Source organism: Numida meleagris, chromosome 2, assembly GCF_002078875.1.
Source record: "Numida meleagris isolate 19003 breed g44 Domestic line chromosome 2, NumMel1.0, whole genome shotgun sequence".
In the NCBI taxonomy this organism is placed as follows: domain Eukaryota; kingdom Metazoa; phylum Chordata; class Aves; order Galliformes; family Numididae; genus Numida; species Numida meleagris.
Window position 1 is genome coordinate 25,929,525 of NC_034410.1, and position 22,339 is coordinate 25,951,863.

General features: G+C 35.4%; 1 protein-coding gene across 5 annotated transcripts in view; it reads left to right on the plus strand.

Annotated features, from left to right (window-relative positions):
- The window catches only part of PHF14 (PHD finger protein 14), a 168,892-nt gene that overhangs the window by 82,718 nt on the left and 63,835 nt on the right, over nucleotides 1-22,339 (plus strand). The window contains exon 17 of one of the 5 annotated variants that reach the window (XM_021385977.1): nucleotides 20,221-20,851. The exons of the other annotated variants lie outside the window; for them this stretch is intronic. Coding sequence (XP_021241652.1) covers nucleotides 20,221-20,233 — 13 coding nt within the window. The 3' untranslated portion in view covers nucleotides 20,234-20,851. Of the gene's footprint in view, nucleotides 1-20,220; nucleotides 20,852-22,339 lie in introns of those variants that run through there. 5 annotated transcript variants of the gene reach the window in all.

The following is a 22,339-nucleotide window of genomic DNA, read 5'->3' on the forward strand; positions in this document are numbered from 1 at the left end:
AACTTTAAGATAGCTGAAATGATTTACTCATAAAATCTTCTAAATGGAAGTTTGAGAATTTTAGAAGTTAATATTAATCTTTTTAATAGAATGTCTTTGCTTTTTCTGAAAAAGAATAGAGTTCTTGGGTTTTATGTGTTGTTCCCATATTTCGGCATAATGCTAGTATTCACTACATTTTTAATTTTGTCTGTTGTGGATGATCTTATTTTGGTTCCCTGTCCTTGCAGCCATTGAAATTACAGACTGGATAATCTAGACTAATTATTCATTTGGTTGTTTCCTTTTACATGCATTTTGCGATTGGATCTTTTTTTTTTTTTTTTAAATCATGCATACCCAAGGCTAGATTCATATTTTATTTTGCTTTACAATTAATAAAACTGACTTCTTTGGAGCAAGTGAGATCACTACCATAACCTATATTATTTTGTGATAACTTTACATTCTCATATCAATAAAAACTATTAATTTGCTTCTGCCATTCAAAAGCCACAGATCCGATTCCCTAATAAGACAAGAATTCAGTATCACTGTTTAGCACATCATTGCTTTATAACAATCTCATTCCTCTGTTCATTTTTTTCCTAAGAATTTACATTTTGAATTGATTTTTTTTTTTTAATACTTAATCTTTGTCATGAAGTGTCTTTTTTTTATCTTGTTATTTGAACAAATGTTCTTTGGATGTTGTCATATGAAGCTCAGGAAAGGAACAATTCAAGAACATTGCCATGCTGTCTTGAATAAGGTTGCAGCTAAATTGTCAAACCTTTCTTTGACTTCATGTTGCAGAACACCTAGTAACTTCACTTAGCTTTTGAGAGAGAGACTGTATAAAGGAAATGGGGAGAAGAAATAAAAAGCCTTTTCTAGTACGACTTTATTCCCTTTTTCATATCAGTGATTGTAACAATGTAAAGATCAAGCACAAATTAATTTTCAGTTCTCTGATTAACTATCTGAAACTGTCTTTTTCTCTTTTTATTTTTCTCATAATTGTCAATTAAACTAAGTATAACAGTGCTCTTGTATTCCATATGTACTTTGCTGTTGAGGAACATGAACAATAAATTTCTGTAATTCTGACTTTGAGGTCTGATGTGTTGCCATATTAGGGAAATACACAGTAAAATATAAGCTTACACTGGAGTTTGATGTCATAACTGACTTTTACCATTGCACGTAAACAGAGTAATTATTCTAAATCATACCATCACTTTCAGCCAGATAACCACTAAAATCACTGCACAGTGGTTTCCTGAAAATGCCACAATCCTTCAACTGCCAAATTAAGCCTAGGGAGAACAACTATCAGCAGTGCCTGCACAGTTATGTAGAGATACGCCCTGAACCAAGTGAAAAGATATTCTGGAAGAACAGTAACCTTTCCCATGATGTGTGCATTTTCCATTACATTTCTGACACAAAATGCTGTGAAATGATTTAATGGTGACATTTTGTTTTGCTGACTTTCCCTTTTCTCATTAAAAGGAAACAAAAGTTAGGTTAGGAAGGTAGAGGAAGGGTGGCCAAGCATTTGAATTCTATTACAGAAATCACTGTTCTCTTTTAAAGACAAAAACAAAGCCATTCTATGTGCATTGTTTCTCATATCGAATTTTATTGATGGTGGGGGAAGGTAAATGTATGTATCTCCAGCAACAATATTGAACGCCTTGTTCTGTAAAGTTAATTTATGTTGTTGCTCTGCAGTAATTGCATGCGAAGTATGATAATTCAGTAAAACATCCTTTCTAATTAGCAGTCACAGAGACCTTACACACAAGCTGTACAGCACAGTACTCTTGTTTCTGCATGCCATTTTGATATATATAATTATAAATTGTTGGAGAAGAGAGCAAAGTATGAGCAACTGTAGTACACTGAAAGGTCAGCATTGTCACTTGGAAATGGATAAGTTTGTATGGAGTGAGAAAGCTACTGTCCATCGATATCATACAGGAGCTTGTCTGCATCTAAGCTAATAAATGTAAGCATGGTTGAACAGGATATATTACTTGTCTGAAGTGTGGTTCTTGCATCCTTTGTCAGCTTTTGGAACTAATGAAAAACCTTGCTTCTGTCTAGCCCAGTGTACAATTTCATCCTTGAAAAACACAGCTTTTGTTTTTGTTTTCTTAAGGATGCATAAAGTTTTCTTGGCGCTTCATTATTCTTTTTTCCTTCTCCCATCCAGTTTTAATGTGTTGGATGATTACTACTGCCCTTGTAAGTCTCTGGGTTTCCCTGTGGAGGCACTGGAAAATAAACGTAAGAGATGCAGTTGTCCAGTGACTGGCAAGAAAAAAACAGGTGTTGGAGCATGTTTGCTGTCACGTTACTTATTTGACCGGTCAAGAAGCCATGCTGTGTTTGACAAAAAGTCAGAATATTCTTCAGTTATTTCTGAGCAGAGACCCTCAGATTTAATTGAAATCTAAAACAAAAATAATTTATTCAGTGTAACTACTTGTAGTTAAAAGCAAACAGAGAAAACTAACTCTGCACTTCTCTCGAAAGCTAGTATGTGTAGTTGGGTTTTAATGGTGGAACATGCGTTACGAAAACTGTAGCAACTGAGAGCATTTTCAGGACTTTATGAAAACTTCAGCATCCTGCGTATGGTAAAATATGTTTGATGAGATGTTTTTGTTTTTCAGAGTGAATTTTAATGATAGTGATGGACAAGTGGGTACTGATACTTGAAGTGTTGCTCAGTTTTAGCTGAAGTTAATAGAAGTAAATGCAAGTATAATTCAGTGATACCAGTGGACTGATAGCTAACTTAGGCTTTATTAGAACATTATTTTATAGAATTTTCTCGAACAATTGCAAAAATCCATATGAATGTAACCTAATTGATAAAAATTTGTTGCCATTTATTTGACAATAATATCTAAGCAATAATTTCAGATCTGTTTCTTACAAAAGGCAATTAAAAATGAAATAGGTGTGGTGAAGTTGTTTTGGCAGCCTTTAGCTGTTCACAATTTCATACAGAAATAAAAGCTGGTAATAGCAGTACCAAAATTGCATAGCAGAAACTTGATTATAATTCGGTAAGAAAATACTGTATGAATAAAAGTGCATACTTCAGCCTAAACTACAGCTGAGTTTTATCCTTGGATTTAAAAATCTCATAAATTTGAAGACCTTTCTGAAGTGTTCTTGTTACTGAAATTCAATGACAAATTATACCTGGTCCTGATGTTGTTACCTAGGGAAATAAAGGGAGAGGAGTTAAATATGTTTCTTGCAGACAACACTAAGCTGGCAGGAAGTGTCGATCTGCCTGGGGGTAGAGAGGCCCTACAGAGAGATCTGGACAGGCTGGATCTCTGGGCTGAAGCCAATGGGATGAGGTTCAACAAGACCAAGTGCCGGGTCCTGCACTTTGGCCACAACAACCCCAGGCAACGCTACAGGCTTGGGGCACAGTGGCTGGAAGGTTGTGTAGAGGAAACGGACCTGGGGGTATTGGTCGATCCTCAGCTGAGCATGAGCCAGCAGTGTGCCCAGGTGGCCAAGAAGGCCAGCGGCATCCTGGCTTGTATCAGGAATGGAGTTGCCAGTAGGAGTAGGGAAGTCATTGTCCCTGTGTACTCAGCCCTGGTGAGGCCCCACCTCAAGTACTGTGTCCAGTTTTGGGCCCCTCACTGCAAGAAAGACATTGAGGTCCTGGAGCGTGTTCAGAGGAGTGCAGCAAAGCTGGTGAGGAGCGGCTGAGGGAGCTGGGATTGTTCAGTCTGGAGAAGGGGAGACTCAGGGGAGACCTTATTGCTCTCTATAACTACCTGAAGGGAGGTTGTAGTGAGCTGGGGGTCGGCCTCTTCTCTCTTGTAACTAGTGACAGGACGAGGGGGAATGGCCTCAAGTTGCGTTAGGGGAGACTTAGACTGGACATTAGGAAATTCTACTTTTCTGAAAGAGTGGTCAGGTGCTGGAATGGGCTGCCCAGGGAGGTGGTTGAGTCACCGTCCCTGGAGGTGTTCAAGAAAAATTTAGATATAGCATTGAGAGACATGGTCTAGTGGGGTTATTGTTGGTAGGTGGATGGTTGGACTGGATAATCTTGTAGGTCTTTTCCAACCTAGCTAATTCTATGATTCTGTGATAATAGTATCTGGTGTTAAGCCTTTCCAGGCCTCAAAATGGATGTCTCTTTGGATCTTGTGATATGGACTACTTGTTTAATATCCTGTCTCAGCTCAGCAATTAAGGCAAATAGAATATAAAAGAGAATGGATGAGATTCTTATGTGTTTTTCCATGTAACGTGGTGCATGCTGATTAGTATAACCACAAGGGAGCGTAGGCTTGTTGTTTGTGCTTGGTAAAAGGCAATTAAAATAAAGTTTAAACTCTCTCTTTATGACCTTGACAATCAGTTTCAGAATTTCAGTGGACTTCTCGTTTCCAGTCTAGAGACTGTTTTGGACGTGACTTCCTAAGGGGGTATAGTTTTGCATTACTATTCAACGATGCTGAGATTTGGAGAACCAAGGATGAAGGATTTTGTGGGTGCTACGCAGTGTAACCTAAAAATCCACACTGAAAAGGAATAAACGAGTTTAGAAGATATTCAGAAAGAAAAACCTCATTCAGTAACAGCATGAGAAATTTTTGCAAGGATAACCTTACTTTATAAGTTTTGAATACTTTAATAATAAATGACAGATGAAGAGAGCAATTTCTAGATTTTTCTGGCTTGATGAAGACTAAGTAATTGTAACTGCCAAGCATGTGAGCCTGTAGAGGGATGTTAAGACATGCATTTGAGGAAAAGATGCTTAATGTCCATTTTGAAAGAAAAGTTACATCTGTTGAGCTTTTCGGTTTTGCATGAGTAAAATCAGTATTGCTAGTTTTAGTAGTCAGAGTGGTGTTCATCAGACTAGTATTTAATTGACAGTTTTTTGTATGTTGGAGAGTTGATGCCATTACTGCTATATAAAAAGCAGCAGTTTCATATCTTAAGATGCAAAGCAGATTAAATTGGGAAAAAAAAATGTTATTTTGTAACCAGTCATAGTAAAATTATTTAAATTTACATAAAAACAGCCTGTCGTCTGCTGGTACCTACTGACAGTTCTTTTAATAACACTGGCTGTGAAAAAGAGATAAGAAAACCAGCGGGCTTTTAAAACTCCGGTGGTAATCTTAGTTTTTCACATTACAGAACAATAAGTAAACTGTAGGACTTTAATTTTCTTCAGTTCTGAAAGGCTTGTCTAAACCATTTTTGCTTTTATTAAGAGCTGAATCACAGAACAGCTGTGATTGGAACAGACCTCTAGAGCTGGTCCCCAGCCGCTAGCTCAGAGCAAGGTCAGCTGGAGTAACTCACTTCAGGCAGGGGCTGGCTGGGTTTTCAGTACCTCCATAGATGGAGTTTCTGCAGCCTCTCCTGTTCTGTTTGACCTTCTCCACAGTAAAGCAAACAAACAACAACAACAAAAAAAACCTACAAAAAAATGCTGCTGCTCATGCTAAAATTTTCTCTGTTTCAGTTTGTGCCTGTTTCCTCTTGCCCTTTCTTTCAGCACCACCAAGGAAATGTGACTCTGTCTGTCCCTCCCCACCCCACACAAACACAGGTGGGATCAGGCTTTCTATGGAGTGTCTGGAGTACTGATAGTAGTTTGTTTTTCTGATAGGGGTCATAGTTCTTTGAAGACTTGATCTGAACAGCTTCTATGAGTTAGCTATTAATTTCTGAGCCATTTCAAAACTATTGTGGCCTCTTATTCATCTTGTACATAGCAGAACATATGTATGTAGATTTGTATAGATAAGCGTATGTGTGTAGTGGTCAGTAAAGGCAATTACAAATTGTGAGGCCTGTCCCATGTTCCTGTGTGCTGTCATTTCATCTGGATTCTTCTCTGAAAGAAAGTGACGCGTTGGCTTGTGCTGGCCTGCCTGATTGCTGTGTGTTTGTAACAATGTTTTGCGTCTTTGTGGGAAAGGAAATTTGAGTGAAGTTTATAGTACTTGGTGCCTAACATTTTTTTCAGTTGGTCCTGCTTAGCATAGAAATCACATAAAGCTAAATTTCTAAAAAACTGGAGTCCTTTATTCTGAAACTTGAATTAATAACTTATCTGCTTATTTCTACTTAAATATCTTAGTCTTGTTCTAGTTATGAAAATAATATCTTACTTTCATTCGAAGTTAGTTTCACTGTTTCATGAGGTGCTTAAGAAAAATTCCCATTCTCATCATTTCTACATCTAAATTTAATATTAACCCATGAGTATGAAAAGATTAATTTTTTAGTAATGAAGATTGATAAAATTCAGAAATTGAGCAGCATGGTGTTTTCAGTGTAGATTAATTCATATTAAAATGATATGAAGTACTCTTTCTCCTTCTACTACATATGAAATTGTTTATGTGAAGATAATAGACTTTATAAGTTAAAGTGATACTGTTCAAAACATTATTATTGTCAACTTAAGGAAAATGTATCAATTGAAAATGCACCTAATACATAACATTTAATAAGATACATGAAGAAAAGGGAAACTTGTGTTTCTGGTTAAATATTTCTGCTATTGCCTTTTTCAGCATCGTGCATGTATGTAATGTTCTCTGTCAGTCCCAGAAGTGCAAATGTTTCCAGTGCAAAATGCTATTTTTGTTTTTGTCATTTCTTAAGATGTATATAACATTTTTGTTCAAACAGCTAACACAGCTTGGCACCAGAGCTTTGGGAAAGTAGTACTTCTGCCTCTCTTGATCATTGTATTTGAGGCTTTCTGTTACTGTCACAAAATGTTTTCTGGGATTCGCTGGAGAAGTCACTGCTGAATGGTTTTTTTGAAAAATTTTTTGGAAACATTTTTAAATTAAAGTTTTCAGTGGTTCTTTTAGAACGTTAGTTTCAATTCACTTCTTTCAAATTCATTTTACTGTTTATGCTTCTGAAATAGTGCAAGCTACCCACTCTGTTTCTCCAAAGTCATGAATAATGTATAGTATACTTCTATACAGTGACTGAATTTTAAAGTGCTTGCTTACAGGCAGTGAAAAGTGAAAAGGTGAAATGCTCAAATGAAATGTCCATGACTGAAACATATCAAAACTTACTCTGAAGGTTTGTAGCTGGCATTGAAACAGATGAAAATTAGATATGCTAAGCACTGGTGATAATAGCAGTACTGGACCCCACCTTCTGTTCTTCACTACTTATAATAGTATAATCAAACTAAAAGTTTCTTGTATCTCTAGTGCACCTTCATTACACTGGACGTTTTCAGGCAAAATTGCTAATTGTTGATCTTTTTCTGAGATTTGGGCAAGTCTATTATCTTATATGCACACAGGATTTTAAGTGAATTAAAGTATTTGATCAGAGGCTTCCCTTTCTTTCCCAAGGGCAGAAAAGAAGTACATCTGTGTCAGTTTGATGAAATCTGGAATATTGGAAGGAAACTTGTAAGAGTATTATGAGCAGAACAGATTCCTTGGAACTGTGAGAGACTTGTTACACCTGGTTTTAGGTCTGTTGTTACCTATGCTTATAGTATACTGTGGGCCAGCTCAATGTGCTTGTCCCTGCAGTTGCAGTACAGTTTGCTACAGGACGTGCAGAGAAATGAAAAGTGGGAATAGCTTACCACTGATGTCACTGATTGGTAATTGAAGTCTGTTTGATTCAGATGCGAAGTGGACATGTGTACACAAGATGACAAGAATAAAAGGGGGCAGTGAACTTGACCAGTGTGCCTCTCCCCTTCTTCTGCATCACTTTGACCATCTTTTGTCACTGAGAGTTGCAAGCATGATATATACATGACATAGGTGATTACATATGGTGAAGATTAGCACATTGCTGGGCTAATCTTGGTTTGAATATCAGAGCCAATGCAGACATCTGATGAATCTTTGAGTACAAGCAGTCATTAGTAAGGTGAAGATGTTTCAAACTCTGTTGCTGCTTGGAACAAGCTGATCCTAACCTTAGCGAATTGCTGTTTTTATTTATTTTTCTTGAGTCAATATCTTTTACTATTTCAAATCAACACATGCAATTAAATGCTTTAATTACCTAGCAGTTTGACTTCTTACGTCTTAACCTTGTTTACTCAGTAAAGCTAAGCCAAATTCATGCAGATGTGCTGTATAAAACATGGCCTTGAGTCACAGGTGAATCCTTCAGCTGTGGTTGTACAGGTAAAAAGACCGGTACTCATCGCCAAATATAGAGATTGCGATGAAACTGTGGTGAGTGGGCTGGAGAAGGATCTGAGTTTGGATGGTAAGTGTGGAAAAACAGAACTGAGATGCAGTTGTGGAAAGGCAGCAAAATGCTAATTTTTTTTTGAACTTTGGGACTTGAAAGAAAGAGGTCAGGCTGCTTAGAGAGAGAAAACTGTGTGGATGGTGGTTGGAATAGAGAGAGGTGCTGAGACTCTTTAAAGACCCAGGGAGCCAGAGTTGTGGATAGGAACCTATGCTGAAAAGGGCATTTTGCTGTGGTAGAGTCACCTGAGCTGAGACAGAGAGTGAGTGACTGGAAAATTACATCATATTAAATTTTCAGCTACTTTTTGTGTACGTAGCAGGTAGTATGCTTATAAAATCTCTTTGTGATACTGGTACTTTATTTTGAAAATACTGAAGTTACTTGGAGATAAGATCTTAGCTTTTGAGCTGAACTTCTAGTCTCCATGTTTTTACATGTTTTTGTCAATGTTATATGATACCTTTCATCTGTCTTGACCAGCTAATTCAAAAATAGTCTAGGCCTCATTTGGAATGTTTTCATTTTCCTCTTTTCCTGTAAGGAGAGATTTCAGAAATCAGTTTATCACAATCACAGATTTCACAAACTCCAGCACTTGGCAGTTTTCTTGAGACTTTTCTTTAACTTCTTTGTACCCCCTTTTTTTTTTTTTAACCTTTTGTAAATGCGCCATTCCAGTGCATCTTTTGATGTCCGTGTTGTTTCCTTCTTTAGAGGAAACAAAACCAGTAATAAGGAAGAGAGGGGTACAGAAGTACTGCAGAATAACAATGACCATTAATAAGGAAAAAGGCCAAATTTTCTCTTTGTAGTTCTGATATTATGCACAATGACATCCAGTCTTCTCTTATTTGATACTTTTGTCCCCATATTCATGCTTTGAAGACAGAATTTTATATAGTTGTAGTATTAGACAGATATTTAAGCCTGTTACTACTTACTGTAAAAAACAGTTTCATTTCTACCTTAAGTGAATATTGAGGGTTGGTTTTTTTTTTGCATATTTCAAAGGGAACTGTAATGTGAAAGAAATCTGGCTGAAGGTGCCCAACCACAGAGGTATCAAAAGCTTAGGGAACTGTTGAAATGGAAAAATAATTTGACTCGCTTTGCGCCCAGCATGGCATACAGTGAGCCATCAGTTCACTCTACTGGTTTGTTTTACTTCAGATTTGTTTCATACAGACTTTGCTGCCAAAAGGTAATATAATGAAAATATATATTAAAAATATTTTTTCTGTCTGAAGAAGTTACTGCATTTTGATTCATTTGAAACAAACCACACTTCATGCTTCAGCTACACTATGTTGTTGATGCACTTACTATAAGTAATATTCAATTGCAAAAAACATTGCTAAAAACCTCTTCCTTGTTTCTCATAACAATTTTTTTCCGAAGGTCCCATTTTGTATTGTTTGAGGAAAAAAATGATGGTAAATGTGTTACAGCGTGCAACATGGTATTATTTCTCTGATTTTAAGTTTTCTTAGAAATGATTATATAATATTGACCGTACAGTTGCTCTAGTAGAGCATTTTCTTAGTACACTTAGGTCGATCATCTTAAATACTGATAATTAACACATTTCTATTTATAATGCAAATAGTCTTCATTGCTTTTAAGGCTTATGGATGACATCTGAAACTTATTTTCATGCACACTTTTAGCCATGACACAGAGCACCATATGAAAAATTTGAACAATTGCTGTTTTAAATACTTTGACTAAATAGTTATTTTCATAAGCGATATATGAATTTTGTACATAGCTGTATTCTGATGTAAATGTATACATATTTGTTAACTTAAGACTTAATTTGAAAAACTATCACTAATTATTGCATGCTCAGAAGTGGTTTGAAACAGAACTGTAATTCTTGTGGCTTTTGTGCATTTAATTTTTGTGCATTTCACTTATTTTTAGAAAGTTTTAAAACTGAAGGCTGAAAATAAATTAACAAATTATAGTGAAATATATGAAATATTCGTATTGTAAGTTAAGCAAATGTGCTTTGAAACACTTCTCAGCCTTTCTATATCATTTAATAAGCTAGTTCTTTATCAATCTGAGCAGTACAAAAAACCATTCTGACCTTCTGAGGGGAAAAAAAAAGTCCCACCATTATGTACATATGTGTGTTATGTATTGTACAACTGAATACATTGCTTTCTCCATACTTTTCTAGCTTACTCTGTATTTTATTTTTAAATGCATCTAGGAACTTTTTGTTTAGGACATTTCAAAGCTAAAGTGTTTTATTCTAGATTTGTAAATATTCATGGATAATACCAGTTTTCTGAGGCTTGGAGTGTTTGTTTTTCGATGGCTACAAATATGCATTATGTTCCGTCACAGTTATAAAACAAATTTTTAAATTTTTAACAGACAATCTTTTTTTTGGCTTTTAGTAGACAAAATGTTTATAGTTTCTAGCTTTCAATAGAATATAAAATCACTTTTCAGTCAAAGAGAAGGGCCTTTATTTATAAGTACCTTTGCATTTTAAGACGTCATTTTACTACTTTTGCAAAACGAGCCTGATTATATATCACTCTTGAACACCTCTTAAAAATCAAATATTGGCATGTGGACAGTCAGATGCTTTCTTCAAGAGAGCTGCAAAAAAAGATTTCATGCTATTTGTTGCAACTGACAGAAATCCACATACTGAGCATTACAATTTTTTTTTCAATGCAGCTGCTTGCCATCCTGATCTCACAGGAGTCAGCAATACTTGGGAGTAATGGCTGATGTAGAGATTAGTCTGCTAGCACCTGAAATGAAAGTGCTTAGAATATTGAGCACAAATTACCATAATTTCTTGCTTGACTACTTCTGTATAGTAGTAACTTGCAGATCTGCAGGCTCTTTTCTGACCCCTTGCTGTTGTTGTGAAGCTGATGTCGCTACATTACTGGCCAGCTCCTGAGTTTGGCATTCCAGGGGACTGATGATGAATTTCCTATGAAAAGTGTTGACCTAATGTCTCAAACTGAGCACGTGAAAACTAAAGCTAGTTTGCCTAATGATGATCAAAACTGTTATGTTATTCAGAATTTAACTTCACAAGAGGAGAAAGGTAGCTGTATAACAGTTGTTTGAAAGGAACCTCTGGCGGTCATAGAGCTTTGTCTCTCTTTCAGAGGGGAAGTATTATCCTAAGTGGGAGGGGTGGTTTGTGGTTGTGATAAGCTGAGTCTTGAGTTGAGTCTCAGTAAGGCCAGATCCTGCAGCCTTTGATGCCATCTAGGTAAGTGTTAAGTGGACTCTGTTTTCTCATCATCTCTCCTGAACTGGGCTGCCTGAAACTGGTTATAGCATTTTAAGCTATCTTTCATTAGCATTGGGAAGATAGAAATAATAGCCTCCCTTGATTTGCTGGTTCCACTTCTGTCAAATCATATAGAGTTTGGTATTTACTTTAACTCCCGGTTCCGTTTTGCAGAGCTGCCTCTTAGCCAGTTGGTTCTCAGTCTATATGATGTGTGGAGTTGATCTTCCTTGAAGTAGAATTTCACAGTTCTGGATGAACTTCATAATTTTCTGCTGGTCTAGTCTTCAAATTTCTCAAGCAGATTTTAGATTGAAGCTTTACCATTCAGAGTGTCAACACCACTTCCTAAGTTAGTGCCTTTCAGAAATCTGCAGAGAGTGAATTTATGATGATCTTTGATGAATACAGTGATCTATATTAGCCTCCAAATCAACCTCTGTCGTTCTTTGTTAATGGACACCATCCAGATCCCAAGCTATTGTCTGTTGCTCTTTGAGCCTAGTAGTATAGCTGGCTTTCAGCCTACACATCCAGTCTTGTACTTAACTTAGTATTGCAAATGCATAGGAGACTGAAGTGCCTTAGCTGTATGTGTTTCATCACGTCACAACCACTTCTCTATCCTCATTCATGTAGCCAATCACATCATAATTGAAAGCAGTAAACAATAAGGTTAATCAAATGTGAATAACCCATCTATGCTTGGTAAGTCTTTTCTAACTTCTCTGGGTTAGTTTCTTGTCCTTCATGTGTTTGAAAATGGATCATAAGAGAACATTCTCTTTGGTCTTTCTTGATATAGAGGTGAGGCTGACCAGCCCATGACTTTCTCAGTCCTATTTGGTGCCCTTTTTTAAAGAACATGTCTTAACTCCTTAAGATGGGCATCTTAACATTTTTTGTATTGATCATCATGATGATGTTTGAGCTCCAAGACATCAAAGTACAAAGTAAATCTGGCCCTTCTGTGTTATTGACTGAAATGCAATCCATATTTTCCCTGAACTTCTTTTCATTGCTAACTTTCTTGTAGAATTCTTTTTTTGTTTCTCATTGGGTTCATCTGAAATTGTGCCTTCTGAATTTTGTCTCTTAAGTACTCAGACAACCTCTTAATACTCCTCCTGTGTAATTTGCACTTATATCCATTATGTATGTATTACCATCACTCATTTTGCATATTTAGTTTAGTAAAAAGCTTCTTGCTTATCAAAGCAAACCTTCTGCTGGATTTCCTCATCTCCTGCAGAGTGGAATGGGCGTTCCTGAGCTCCGAGTAGATTTCCTTTTAAAAACCAACCCTCTGTCACCTGCTAAGAGTCACCTGCAGGATTCTGCCTTACACTTCCTTCAAAAAGCCAAGCTTTCTTCTTCCAGAGCCGTGATGCAAGTCTTTATAGTGTTTATGATGAAATAATACATTCTTCTGTAATTTTTAAACTGTAACAGTGATAAGAGACTGTACTTACACTTTCTTTGTTCTCTGGATGCAATGTTCCAATAAAGTTTTAGTGGCGTTGTTAACCTTCTCAAGCTAAACTGTAAGTAAAACCTGCTCTTAATTGATTTTTCTGCTTTTCACAGTCATTGCAGTAAGTGTAAGACAGATTTGGAACTGTGCTGTACTGTACAGCAGCTTCGTAAAAAGGTGATACTTTAAAGACTAAGAGAGGCTTATATCAGTGTATTGCATGACACCTGTTGCATACAGTGGAACTGCTCTCTCTGGTATAGTGGCTGAGCTGGAAACCAGAATCCAACTTTGGCTTATCTTGTGGCACTCTGATAGTCGTGTTTGGATCTTAATATTTTGGAGTCATAGTGGAGGATCTAAATTCTTCACTGGACCAATAACCATTGACAACTGATGTCTAGCATAGTTATTTTAGCCTGCATTTTCATTAACAGTGGTGTTAAAACCATACAACCCAGTGGCTCTGCAACTCCTGTAGACCATGGTAGTGACTGTTCATTTTTAAAACTTAAATGTTGCAATGAAATTCAGATTTTTGCAGTCTGAATTCATCTCTCCCCACTAATAAAACAGCAACCCACAAAAATGACTTTATCTGTTTTCCCATTAAAACCAACAGAAAAATTCTTTAGACTTCATTTAATGTACTGAATTGGAAAAAATGTACTTTTCACCTTTTTTTCTCTTTCAGTTTATTTTTGAATTAAAAAAAAAAAAAGACTCCTGTTCATTCTTTATAGTAAATATTTTTAGGCTATGCTGTTAACTTGCTGTACTGATAGATTAAGTCTTAATTTCACAGTATTTATGCAAGACATAATTTTGTTTAGAAGATTCCCTTTAGTTATTATCATTAGCAGAAACTAAAGCCTGTTTAGCATACTTTGGGATCAAGCAGACAAAGTGGTTGATGCTGAGTCTTGTATTGTAGGTTTTCTGTGAGAATGTTTATACAGATGTGTTGGGAGTGTGCTGCTTCAGGACAGCCTGAATGTTCCTGCTGCTGTAGATCCTTTACATTCTTAGAACTTTGAAGTATGTAGATTAAGCATAAAAACTAAATTGCAGCAGAACTCGTACTGTTTTCTGAGACACAAAAATTGGAAAGGCGTGGAAGGACTGTCAGAACTTGATTTTTACCTCCATTTTCATTGTTAGATTATCAGAGGGAAACTCACAAATTTTGTCTATAAGCCAGCTAATCATGTTATTTGGTGAAGCATGTTTTGTGTGCATAGACAGTCTAAGAAAATAAGGCAATTGGTCAGTAAAAGCCAAGTTAATTTTTCAGTGAAAACGTCTTCCTAATTGTTTGTTTCATTTCATCCCATCTTCCTGAAATAGAAACAAAAGCAAGGGGAAAAACACTAGCAAATCTGTGAAAAGAAATACCAAATGGCTTTCTTGTAAGGCAAAATTTTACTTGTTTACTTTTGTGGGGGGTCAGAATTACCTTGAAAACGACATTTTGATTATTTAAGAAGTACAAAGTTTTGGTATAAAAGAGCAATTTTCATACAGTCAGAATTAAAGCATTCTGTCTTTAAGTTGGTGTGTACTTCCTTAGATGAAATAGCTTTTTGAATTTGTGTGTTTATATTGCCATTGCCTTTTCTTTTGTTGGTTTGACATTTTTGCATAATTTATCTATCTAGTTGGTTGAATAATTGAACATACTGTGTAACCTTACTGTCAGGATAGAAACGTATTTAATAAGACTTTGTGTCTGTTCACTTCCAAAATCAAGACAGCATACAAGCTGAGAAAATTGAGCAATGGGTAAAGAGGGTTCTTTGGAGAAGGTACCATTTCAGGAGAATGTTAGTTTTATCTCACTGACTTTATAACATGGTTTCTTTTGACTTATTTGTACTACCTTTCTATTGACAAATGTGTCCTGTATCACAGTATAATAAGGAAGACTAATATTAGTCATTTAAACAGGAGGTTGAAAAGCATTTTAGAATATGCAAACATTCGTAAATATAAAATTGTTTTATATTAAAACAAAGTAGAATTTAGGACTAACGTTTACTTTTGTTATCATGTAATGATTATATTATTCATCAAAATGCAGTTATTCAAGTTATTCTGAAAAAGATCACTTTGTTAATGAGAGACTGAATGACTGAAGTTAAATCCTGATTTGAAAGAGGTTATAGTGTTGGAAGAACAGTTTGATGCTATGGTGTAACACTGGAGGGTAAATTATGATGCAAGACTTTAAATATTTTATTATTACTATGGAAACTCTATTAGAGACATTATTTCACTCATTGGATATTTGGAAACAAGCAGAAGGTTGCAACCAGTGCATGTGGGGAATTTAGTCACAGGTTGAGTGACTATTTGGTTGATGAGTATTTGCATGTAGTTTGAAAGTAATGATGTTCTGTCTTCTAGATGTAATACTTTTTTCCTTACCAGCTTTCTTAAAATTTTATAGTGCATAAGGAAGTGAACATACTCACTTTAACTTAAAAAAAAAAAAAAGTAGAAAAAATTGTACTCAATTTTAGAGAAAATGTAGTCATAAGAGAATACGCATACATTCAAACGTCTCTGAGTTTGAGGTTCATATTAGTGTCAATCTGTTTTCCCCTTAATTCTGACAAAAAGTTACCAAGGTATCTGGTGTTCAGCAGCACACCATGCTACACTCGCAGGATCTGTAGTGACTCACTCATTTCTCCTGTACCCTTTAACTTTGCATCTGTACCACATTTTTTCCCCCTAAGGTTTATGCTGCTTAAACCTAACTTTGGTAGTGAAGTTTCTCCTAATATGCCTTTTTATTAGAAATGTTGCAAATCAAACTGGTATGGGAAGATTTGATTTCATGCTATCTATATTTATAAGTAATTATGCTCTTTGCATACAAAGCAGTTTTTTCTTTGGAAAGCATCTGAACTGAAAATATGCACAATCTGTTAAAAGATTTCAGATTACATGGTACTGTACATTTGGGACTGAGAATTAATTTGGTACTATGATATGACTTCATGTTTTACAAGCCCTAACTCAGTATTTTAGTAAATAATAAAAGATAAGTTTGTTTTTCTAACTACTTGAATATGCTGGCAGTCACAAGACACAGTTAAATTCATGGCCTAGCATTCAAATGAATATTTTTTTTCTTATAGAGTGTACAGAGATTAAACTTGAAAATGCTTTCCTTGCGTGCTCATTCTAAATAATAGCAGGAAGAAGGAAGAGTTTTGCTTGAAGTAGAAAGAGGTAGTCACTCCTTGCACTTGGATGCTAAATCAGATAGAGACAGCTGCAGAGGGAAGATATGCATTGCAAAAAACAAATCAATTGGATTCAGTCACAACCTAATGAAATTACATCAGTCAATAACCTGCCTTTCAAGTTACTGAAATCTTCCTGGCCCAAATTTCTCTTGTCAGGTTACTGAATTTTGCCAGTGATTAAAGTATCTTGAAAATTACTTCGATAACATCAAGGACCTTGTTGTGACAAGGTCTGTAAATGCAGTCTCTTAAAAGAGAGAGCTGGGTTTCATGTCGAGTATTGAGTGTATTGACTGAATTTTTTTTTTCATGGATTCTTAGAAGCCTGTATTCACAAAGACATTGCAGAACGAAGGAAAATGACACTTTTCTTACCAAATGAAATAATTTCAGATAGGTGATATTGATACTTAATCTTTTGAATAGGATATGTGATTTCTACTATGCTCTGCAATAAATGGAAATTGTGTGCTTCACTTGTTTTCAAGTGGAGGTAGTGACTAGCGCTACTCGTTTACCTCAGTCAACATGTTTATACAGTGACCACTTCTAAATGTCACTGTTTATACTCCAGTTTGTCAGTTATAAGAATGAAGCAAAGCTTTTCTGTTCCAGATGCTGTGGTGTTTTGCCCTGCTGGTAACTTTTTTGCAGGTTAATGATTGGGTATTATATCAAATAGAAATGTGTAAACATTTATGAACCATTAGCATTTATAATTTGATCAATACTGAGAAGAATCTAAGTAATTAATATTGCCTAGAAGACACTTTGCATATTATTTTTTGGGAGTTGTCCTCTTCATTTTCCATTCCCCTCAATAAAGAGCGCTGTAACTCGTGTACTTAATAAGAGTTGTGGGTTCGCATTAATACCTGAGATCAAGAGATGTACACTGAGCAGACCAGTTCTAAAAATACATACTACTTGTATCACCTTCAGATGGTTTGATGTTTACTGCAGACACGGTTCCTTGTTTTCTAAAATTAGTCGTTGTCAGCATTTCTTGTAGGTAAATAGCTCCACTTCTCTACCTCTTTCATTACCGTCATATTTCATTAGAGAAAAGTTTTCATCTGTACCAGGACTACTGTCCCAAATACCTCTCTACCTTGATAGAATTTCAAGGCGGGAACATCGTAATGATTCAGAATTCATATGGTATGCTGAAACAGTTTCTTACCTTCAAATCTTTGAAAATAACTGAAGATAGATTGAACCTGCACTGTGGTTGCAAATATGTTATACTTGTGCCCACTTAACAGTGAAAAACACTGTTCTCGGAAGAGGTATTTAAATTGATGAAAGGAAGTATGAAGAAGGCTAAAAAAAACCCCAAAACAACAAGGATCATCAAATCTTACTAGCATAAGCATTTGTTTGCAACTTACGCTTTTCAGTAACTTTGACACAAGTGAACAACAGCCTTTAGCAGCTCTACTTAAAAGTATGTAATAATTTATTGTATTTCTTGTGCTTAAAATTCCTTTAAAAAGGAAATCTGCACATATGTGTAGGCTCCCCACTACGTAATATTTGCTTAATTGAGAAAAAGGGAGGAGACTCTGGCTATGTGAAGTTTAGGAGAAGAATGAGAGATGTTGATGTGGTTTTCTCTCTCTAGATCTTGATGAAAAGTGCTCCCATAATTCTCTTTGTTCTGGAGCAAAGGGCAGCTGGTAAATAACAAATCTTCTAAGAGACCCAACAACACAATTGGGAACCTCCTTGTTGAGAACAACTGTTAGTGTTACGTGGGGTGCTTTCTTCTATCAGATATTTGTTGCATCTACTGTTCAGAAAGATAGGAGAACTGTTCAGTTTTGCACACTGTCTTCATTTCAGATTTTTATGTTCATAAATCCTTTTCTCAACTAAGTGTGAAACTGTGAGCACCTCTGGGTGCTGCCATCAGTAGAAGTGAGAATGGATGTGTAAAAAGCTCAATTCAGTGCAAAGCCTTTACAGTGCATTTAATCATTATAGATTGAGTGCCAGCAATCTCTTTAGAATATAGGAATAAAATCAGTTCTTTGCATCTGAGGGGGGACAGAAAGTAGAATATAGGGACAAGAAAAAAGCAAAAGATGAGAACGGAGCAGAAGTGAAATATGAGAAGTCCCAGGAAAAGGTTTTAGTAAGTAGTTTTACAAAATCAGTAGTTTTATCAGCTGAGCCTGTGGGTTACAAGCTAAAGAAAACTATTTTATTTATCCATTTATACTTCTTTGTCTTTTACTAACCTGTTGCTGGCTTGAAATCTGGATAAATGTAGTTGGTATTGTTTTCCTACCTAAATAACACTTCAGAAGTGAGTGGGATGAAGATAACCCCAAATCACACACAAGAGATGACGTTGTCTAATTTTAAAAGCACAGAAATGGTAACATCATCCGACAAGTTAAAAAAGGAAAACTCGTTTTAATATTATAATATCTGTTAAAATATCTCAGCACATTGGGCTCTGAGCAGCCTGCAGGGGAGTTGGGACCCTTAAAGGTCATCTAGCCCTTCCAACTGAAACGGTTCTGTGATTCTATTTTGCTCTCAATAAAAATGAAACATAAAGAAATACTAAAGGAATCACTAGTACATGTTGTTTATGCTTCTTAAATACAAAGACCTTATGCTTATCTTGAATCATCATGTGCTGAGGCTGCCCTTCATTTTTTTTGCCCTTGTATACCTACTCCCACCAACCTCGTTTACTCCGAGATGATTTGGAACAAAGATGGTTGCACTAGCTAAGGAAAGGGGGTTGCACTAAGATGATTGTAAAAAGTATTTCTTTTTTGCAGCTCAGCTTTTAAAAAGTTCAAAATCGGAATATATGTAGCAGTGCAGCTCAGTACACCTGATTTAAAAAAGCTGATCGTGACCCCAGTAAGAAACGAAGTAAGAATTGAAATGGATTTACATACACTACATACTTGTCCCTTTAATTCTTACTCTGAAAATCCTTACACTCAAATGTATTTTACAAAGAACTGTTGTTGGAATGTGTGGCAACTCTATACCTGCTGTTTTTCAGATCGTTACTTTCTTATTTCATAACAGTATGACAGTACTTTAGAATTATTTTAACTTACAATTCTATTTTAATTAATTTCAAAGTAGGGAAAAAATGCAGTGGAGGCTTCTTATAGATCTTTCTTTAAAAACTCATGTATTTGATATGCCAGCACAGCTCAAAGACAATGTTGACATTTTTTTCTGAAAATCTTACAGTGTTATCAGTCACATTAATTTCTTATTTTGCTAATAGTTTTAAAAAGCCTAAACATGAAATATCACTTCAAAAATGGAATTTTTTAAAAAACGAAACTAAGCAGAAAAATCCTGCATCCTTAAAAAATACATGTCATGAGTGTCAAAAGGCAAGGAGTACAAGCAGGAGAAAAAGCTTTGGAGATTTTCAAATTATTGCCTCAAAAGCATTGTTTCAGAAATGATAAAAGCATTCTGTGTACTGAATTAGTAAATTGAATTTTGAAAGAAATTTCACAAACCTTTAGCCTTATTTTCTTTCAAAAGTTTTTCTATGTAATAAGCTTTTTTTTTTTTTTGAAGTCCTAACGCAGTACCAGTGTTGTTTGTGCTTGTCATGTAGTCAGTCCTAAACCTACTTTTTCGTGGCTTTCAAATATGAGGAAAATGCTAGTTTACACGATGAGGCCTACTTCTTTTAATCTGTTGAAAAAAAAAAAAAAAAGAAAAGAAAAAAAAAAGAAAAATCTGTCTTGCATTGGACTGCATTTATTCTTTGAGCTGTATTGAGCAAAAATGAAAACGTTATACTTAATGTTCTGACTCTTACAAACTCTTGGTAGTTTGTTATGAGAGTCTTGGATCTGAGCATACACGTTGCTTGAATCTAGTGTGATGTTGAAATGTTTCATAAGACAGAGCAGAGCTGCTATGATCTTTAAATGTTAATATTTTTTTCTTATCACTTTACTGTGTAGATACCCTTCATGAGACACAACTCTGCCACAACTCAACCTCGGAGGCAATCCTGGAAACCTCTTTTATAAACATGATTTTAAAATGTGGATTAAGCAGTCAATAGAGTACCTAAAGTAAAGGAGAACAGCTACCTTGTCTCTACTATAAACTTATTATGACAAAAAGTTAAGTTTGCTTGTCAGGCTTGGATAGAATGTAATTGATTGGTTTGTTATTTGGACTGACAAGGTAGTTAATTTGCCTGCTTTTTTTTTTTTTTTTGCACTAATCAGGAACATTTCGTATGTGCATTGTTAAAAGATCACGGATAAATGTCTTGTCAGAATTGTCCTATTAAATAATGTCTTTTTCCCCTGTGCTTCCTTGGTAAATGATGTTATACAATGCTTGAATTCACTGAAGAGTGACAGAAGCCTGTGGGACTTAAATATTGTGTGTTCCTCTGTGGTGATACTGAATGAAACAAGGTTTGCCATCAGCCTGCTGCTCTACTTATATACAGTTTAAAGAGAACATTTCTATATAGAACATCGTGTTGTACATAGACCGTACTGTAAAAAGGATTGTTTCCTAAAAAAAAAAAAAAGTTCAGTGATAACGAGACCTGTAAAGCACTTGAGACTTACTATTCACAAGGAATAGATTTACCACGGAAAAATGGACTTATTGTTTCTGACTTCAGACACTTGAGTGAATAGAACTATACCTATATTGCATTATGGAACATTTTTAAGAAAGAGAAAATATTGAGGATACACAGACATTGTTTTATTTGGCTTACTTCTCTGGCAGTGTTCAGGACAAGCTTATTTCCTCAAAATCCAAATCTGAAATTGTTGTGTAAGTTGGGGAAGGAATGAAGAACTGATCACACAGTGTGACTGCTGAGATCTTCGTCTTCGTCCATATATATCCTGCTAGATGCAGACATAGTGTTTTCATCTTCAAACGGTACTGATCCAGTTCTAAAATCTACGGTAGCAATGTATTGACAGCCTCATCGATTTCATCTTGAACTTGTTTGGAAAAATTCTGCTCAAATGCGATCAAACTTGTAACTTGATGGCATATAATCTTTGAATTTCTTGAGATATGGTGATTTTTGTCATCTATGAAGGCACATTTCCATCTGAAAATATTTTTTAAACATAAAAAAGAAATTAAATGCTGTAATAAGTAATAGGAGAAATATACAAACTTGTGTATACCTACTTAAAGTCTTCTCTTACTAGGGCATTTCATGTTTGAATATTATATTGAATAAAATTAACCTGATGTCTAACACGTCGTTTTGTTTTAAAAGGGGAGGGATGATGTCAGACTAAGACATTTGTCAAACCTATGTTTACCATTTTGTATTGGCAAGATACACGAAGACACCTTTAAAGTAAAGAAACTTGCACTAGAAAATAGAGATTCATTCCAGAAATTTGATTTTTTTGAGTCCTTTTCAGGAAGAGCAGACTAAGCTTAGTGACTGCTTGTCCAGAATTTTGAAGCACAGTAAAAAGTTTCATCCCAACACTGTGCTAACAAGGTGGGGAGGAATAAAGGTGTTTCCCTGTTTTATTTACTATTTAGGGGAAAAAATATTAAAGTATATAGTGTGATTTATGGCCAGTTATTAAAGTAACATAATTACAAGCATTGTGGAAGGAGAGAATGATAAATGTGGCATAGCTTGGCTTTAGTAAGACTTTGGAAATACTTTTTGTGTGATCTGGTAAGTAAGCAAGGGAAATAATCTGTTAATTAAGCTACAGTGAATATGTAGTTTATCAGGAAAGCAGACTAGCTACTGTGGATTTGCTGTCAAATTAGAACCATGTTCCATTCAGTGAATTCCACTAAGTCCTGTCCCGAATTCAATGTTACTATATTTTTAATAAGTTTTGCTTTAATGTGTTAGGTGTTGGAATAGAGTTTGGTTAATTTGCAAGTGATGCCGATATGATGTAAGGAACTATGAGGCTAGAATTCAAAATGAAGTTTTAAGAAACCATCTAGAAAAATGTACTGTGGAGAAAAGGAAAAGGCAAATCACTATTTATTGCATAGTTATCTTACAAAGATAAGTATTTAGGATGTGGGCCTCCAAAAAAGATGGAATGGATAATT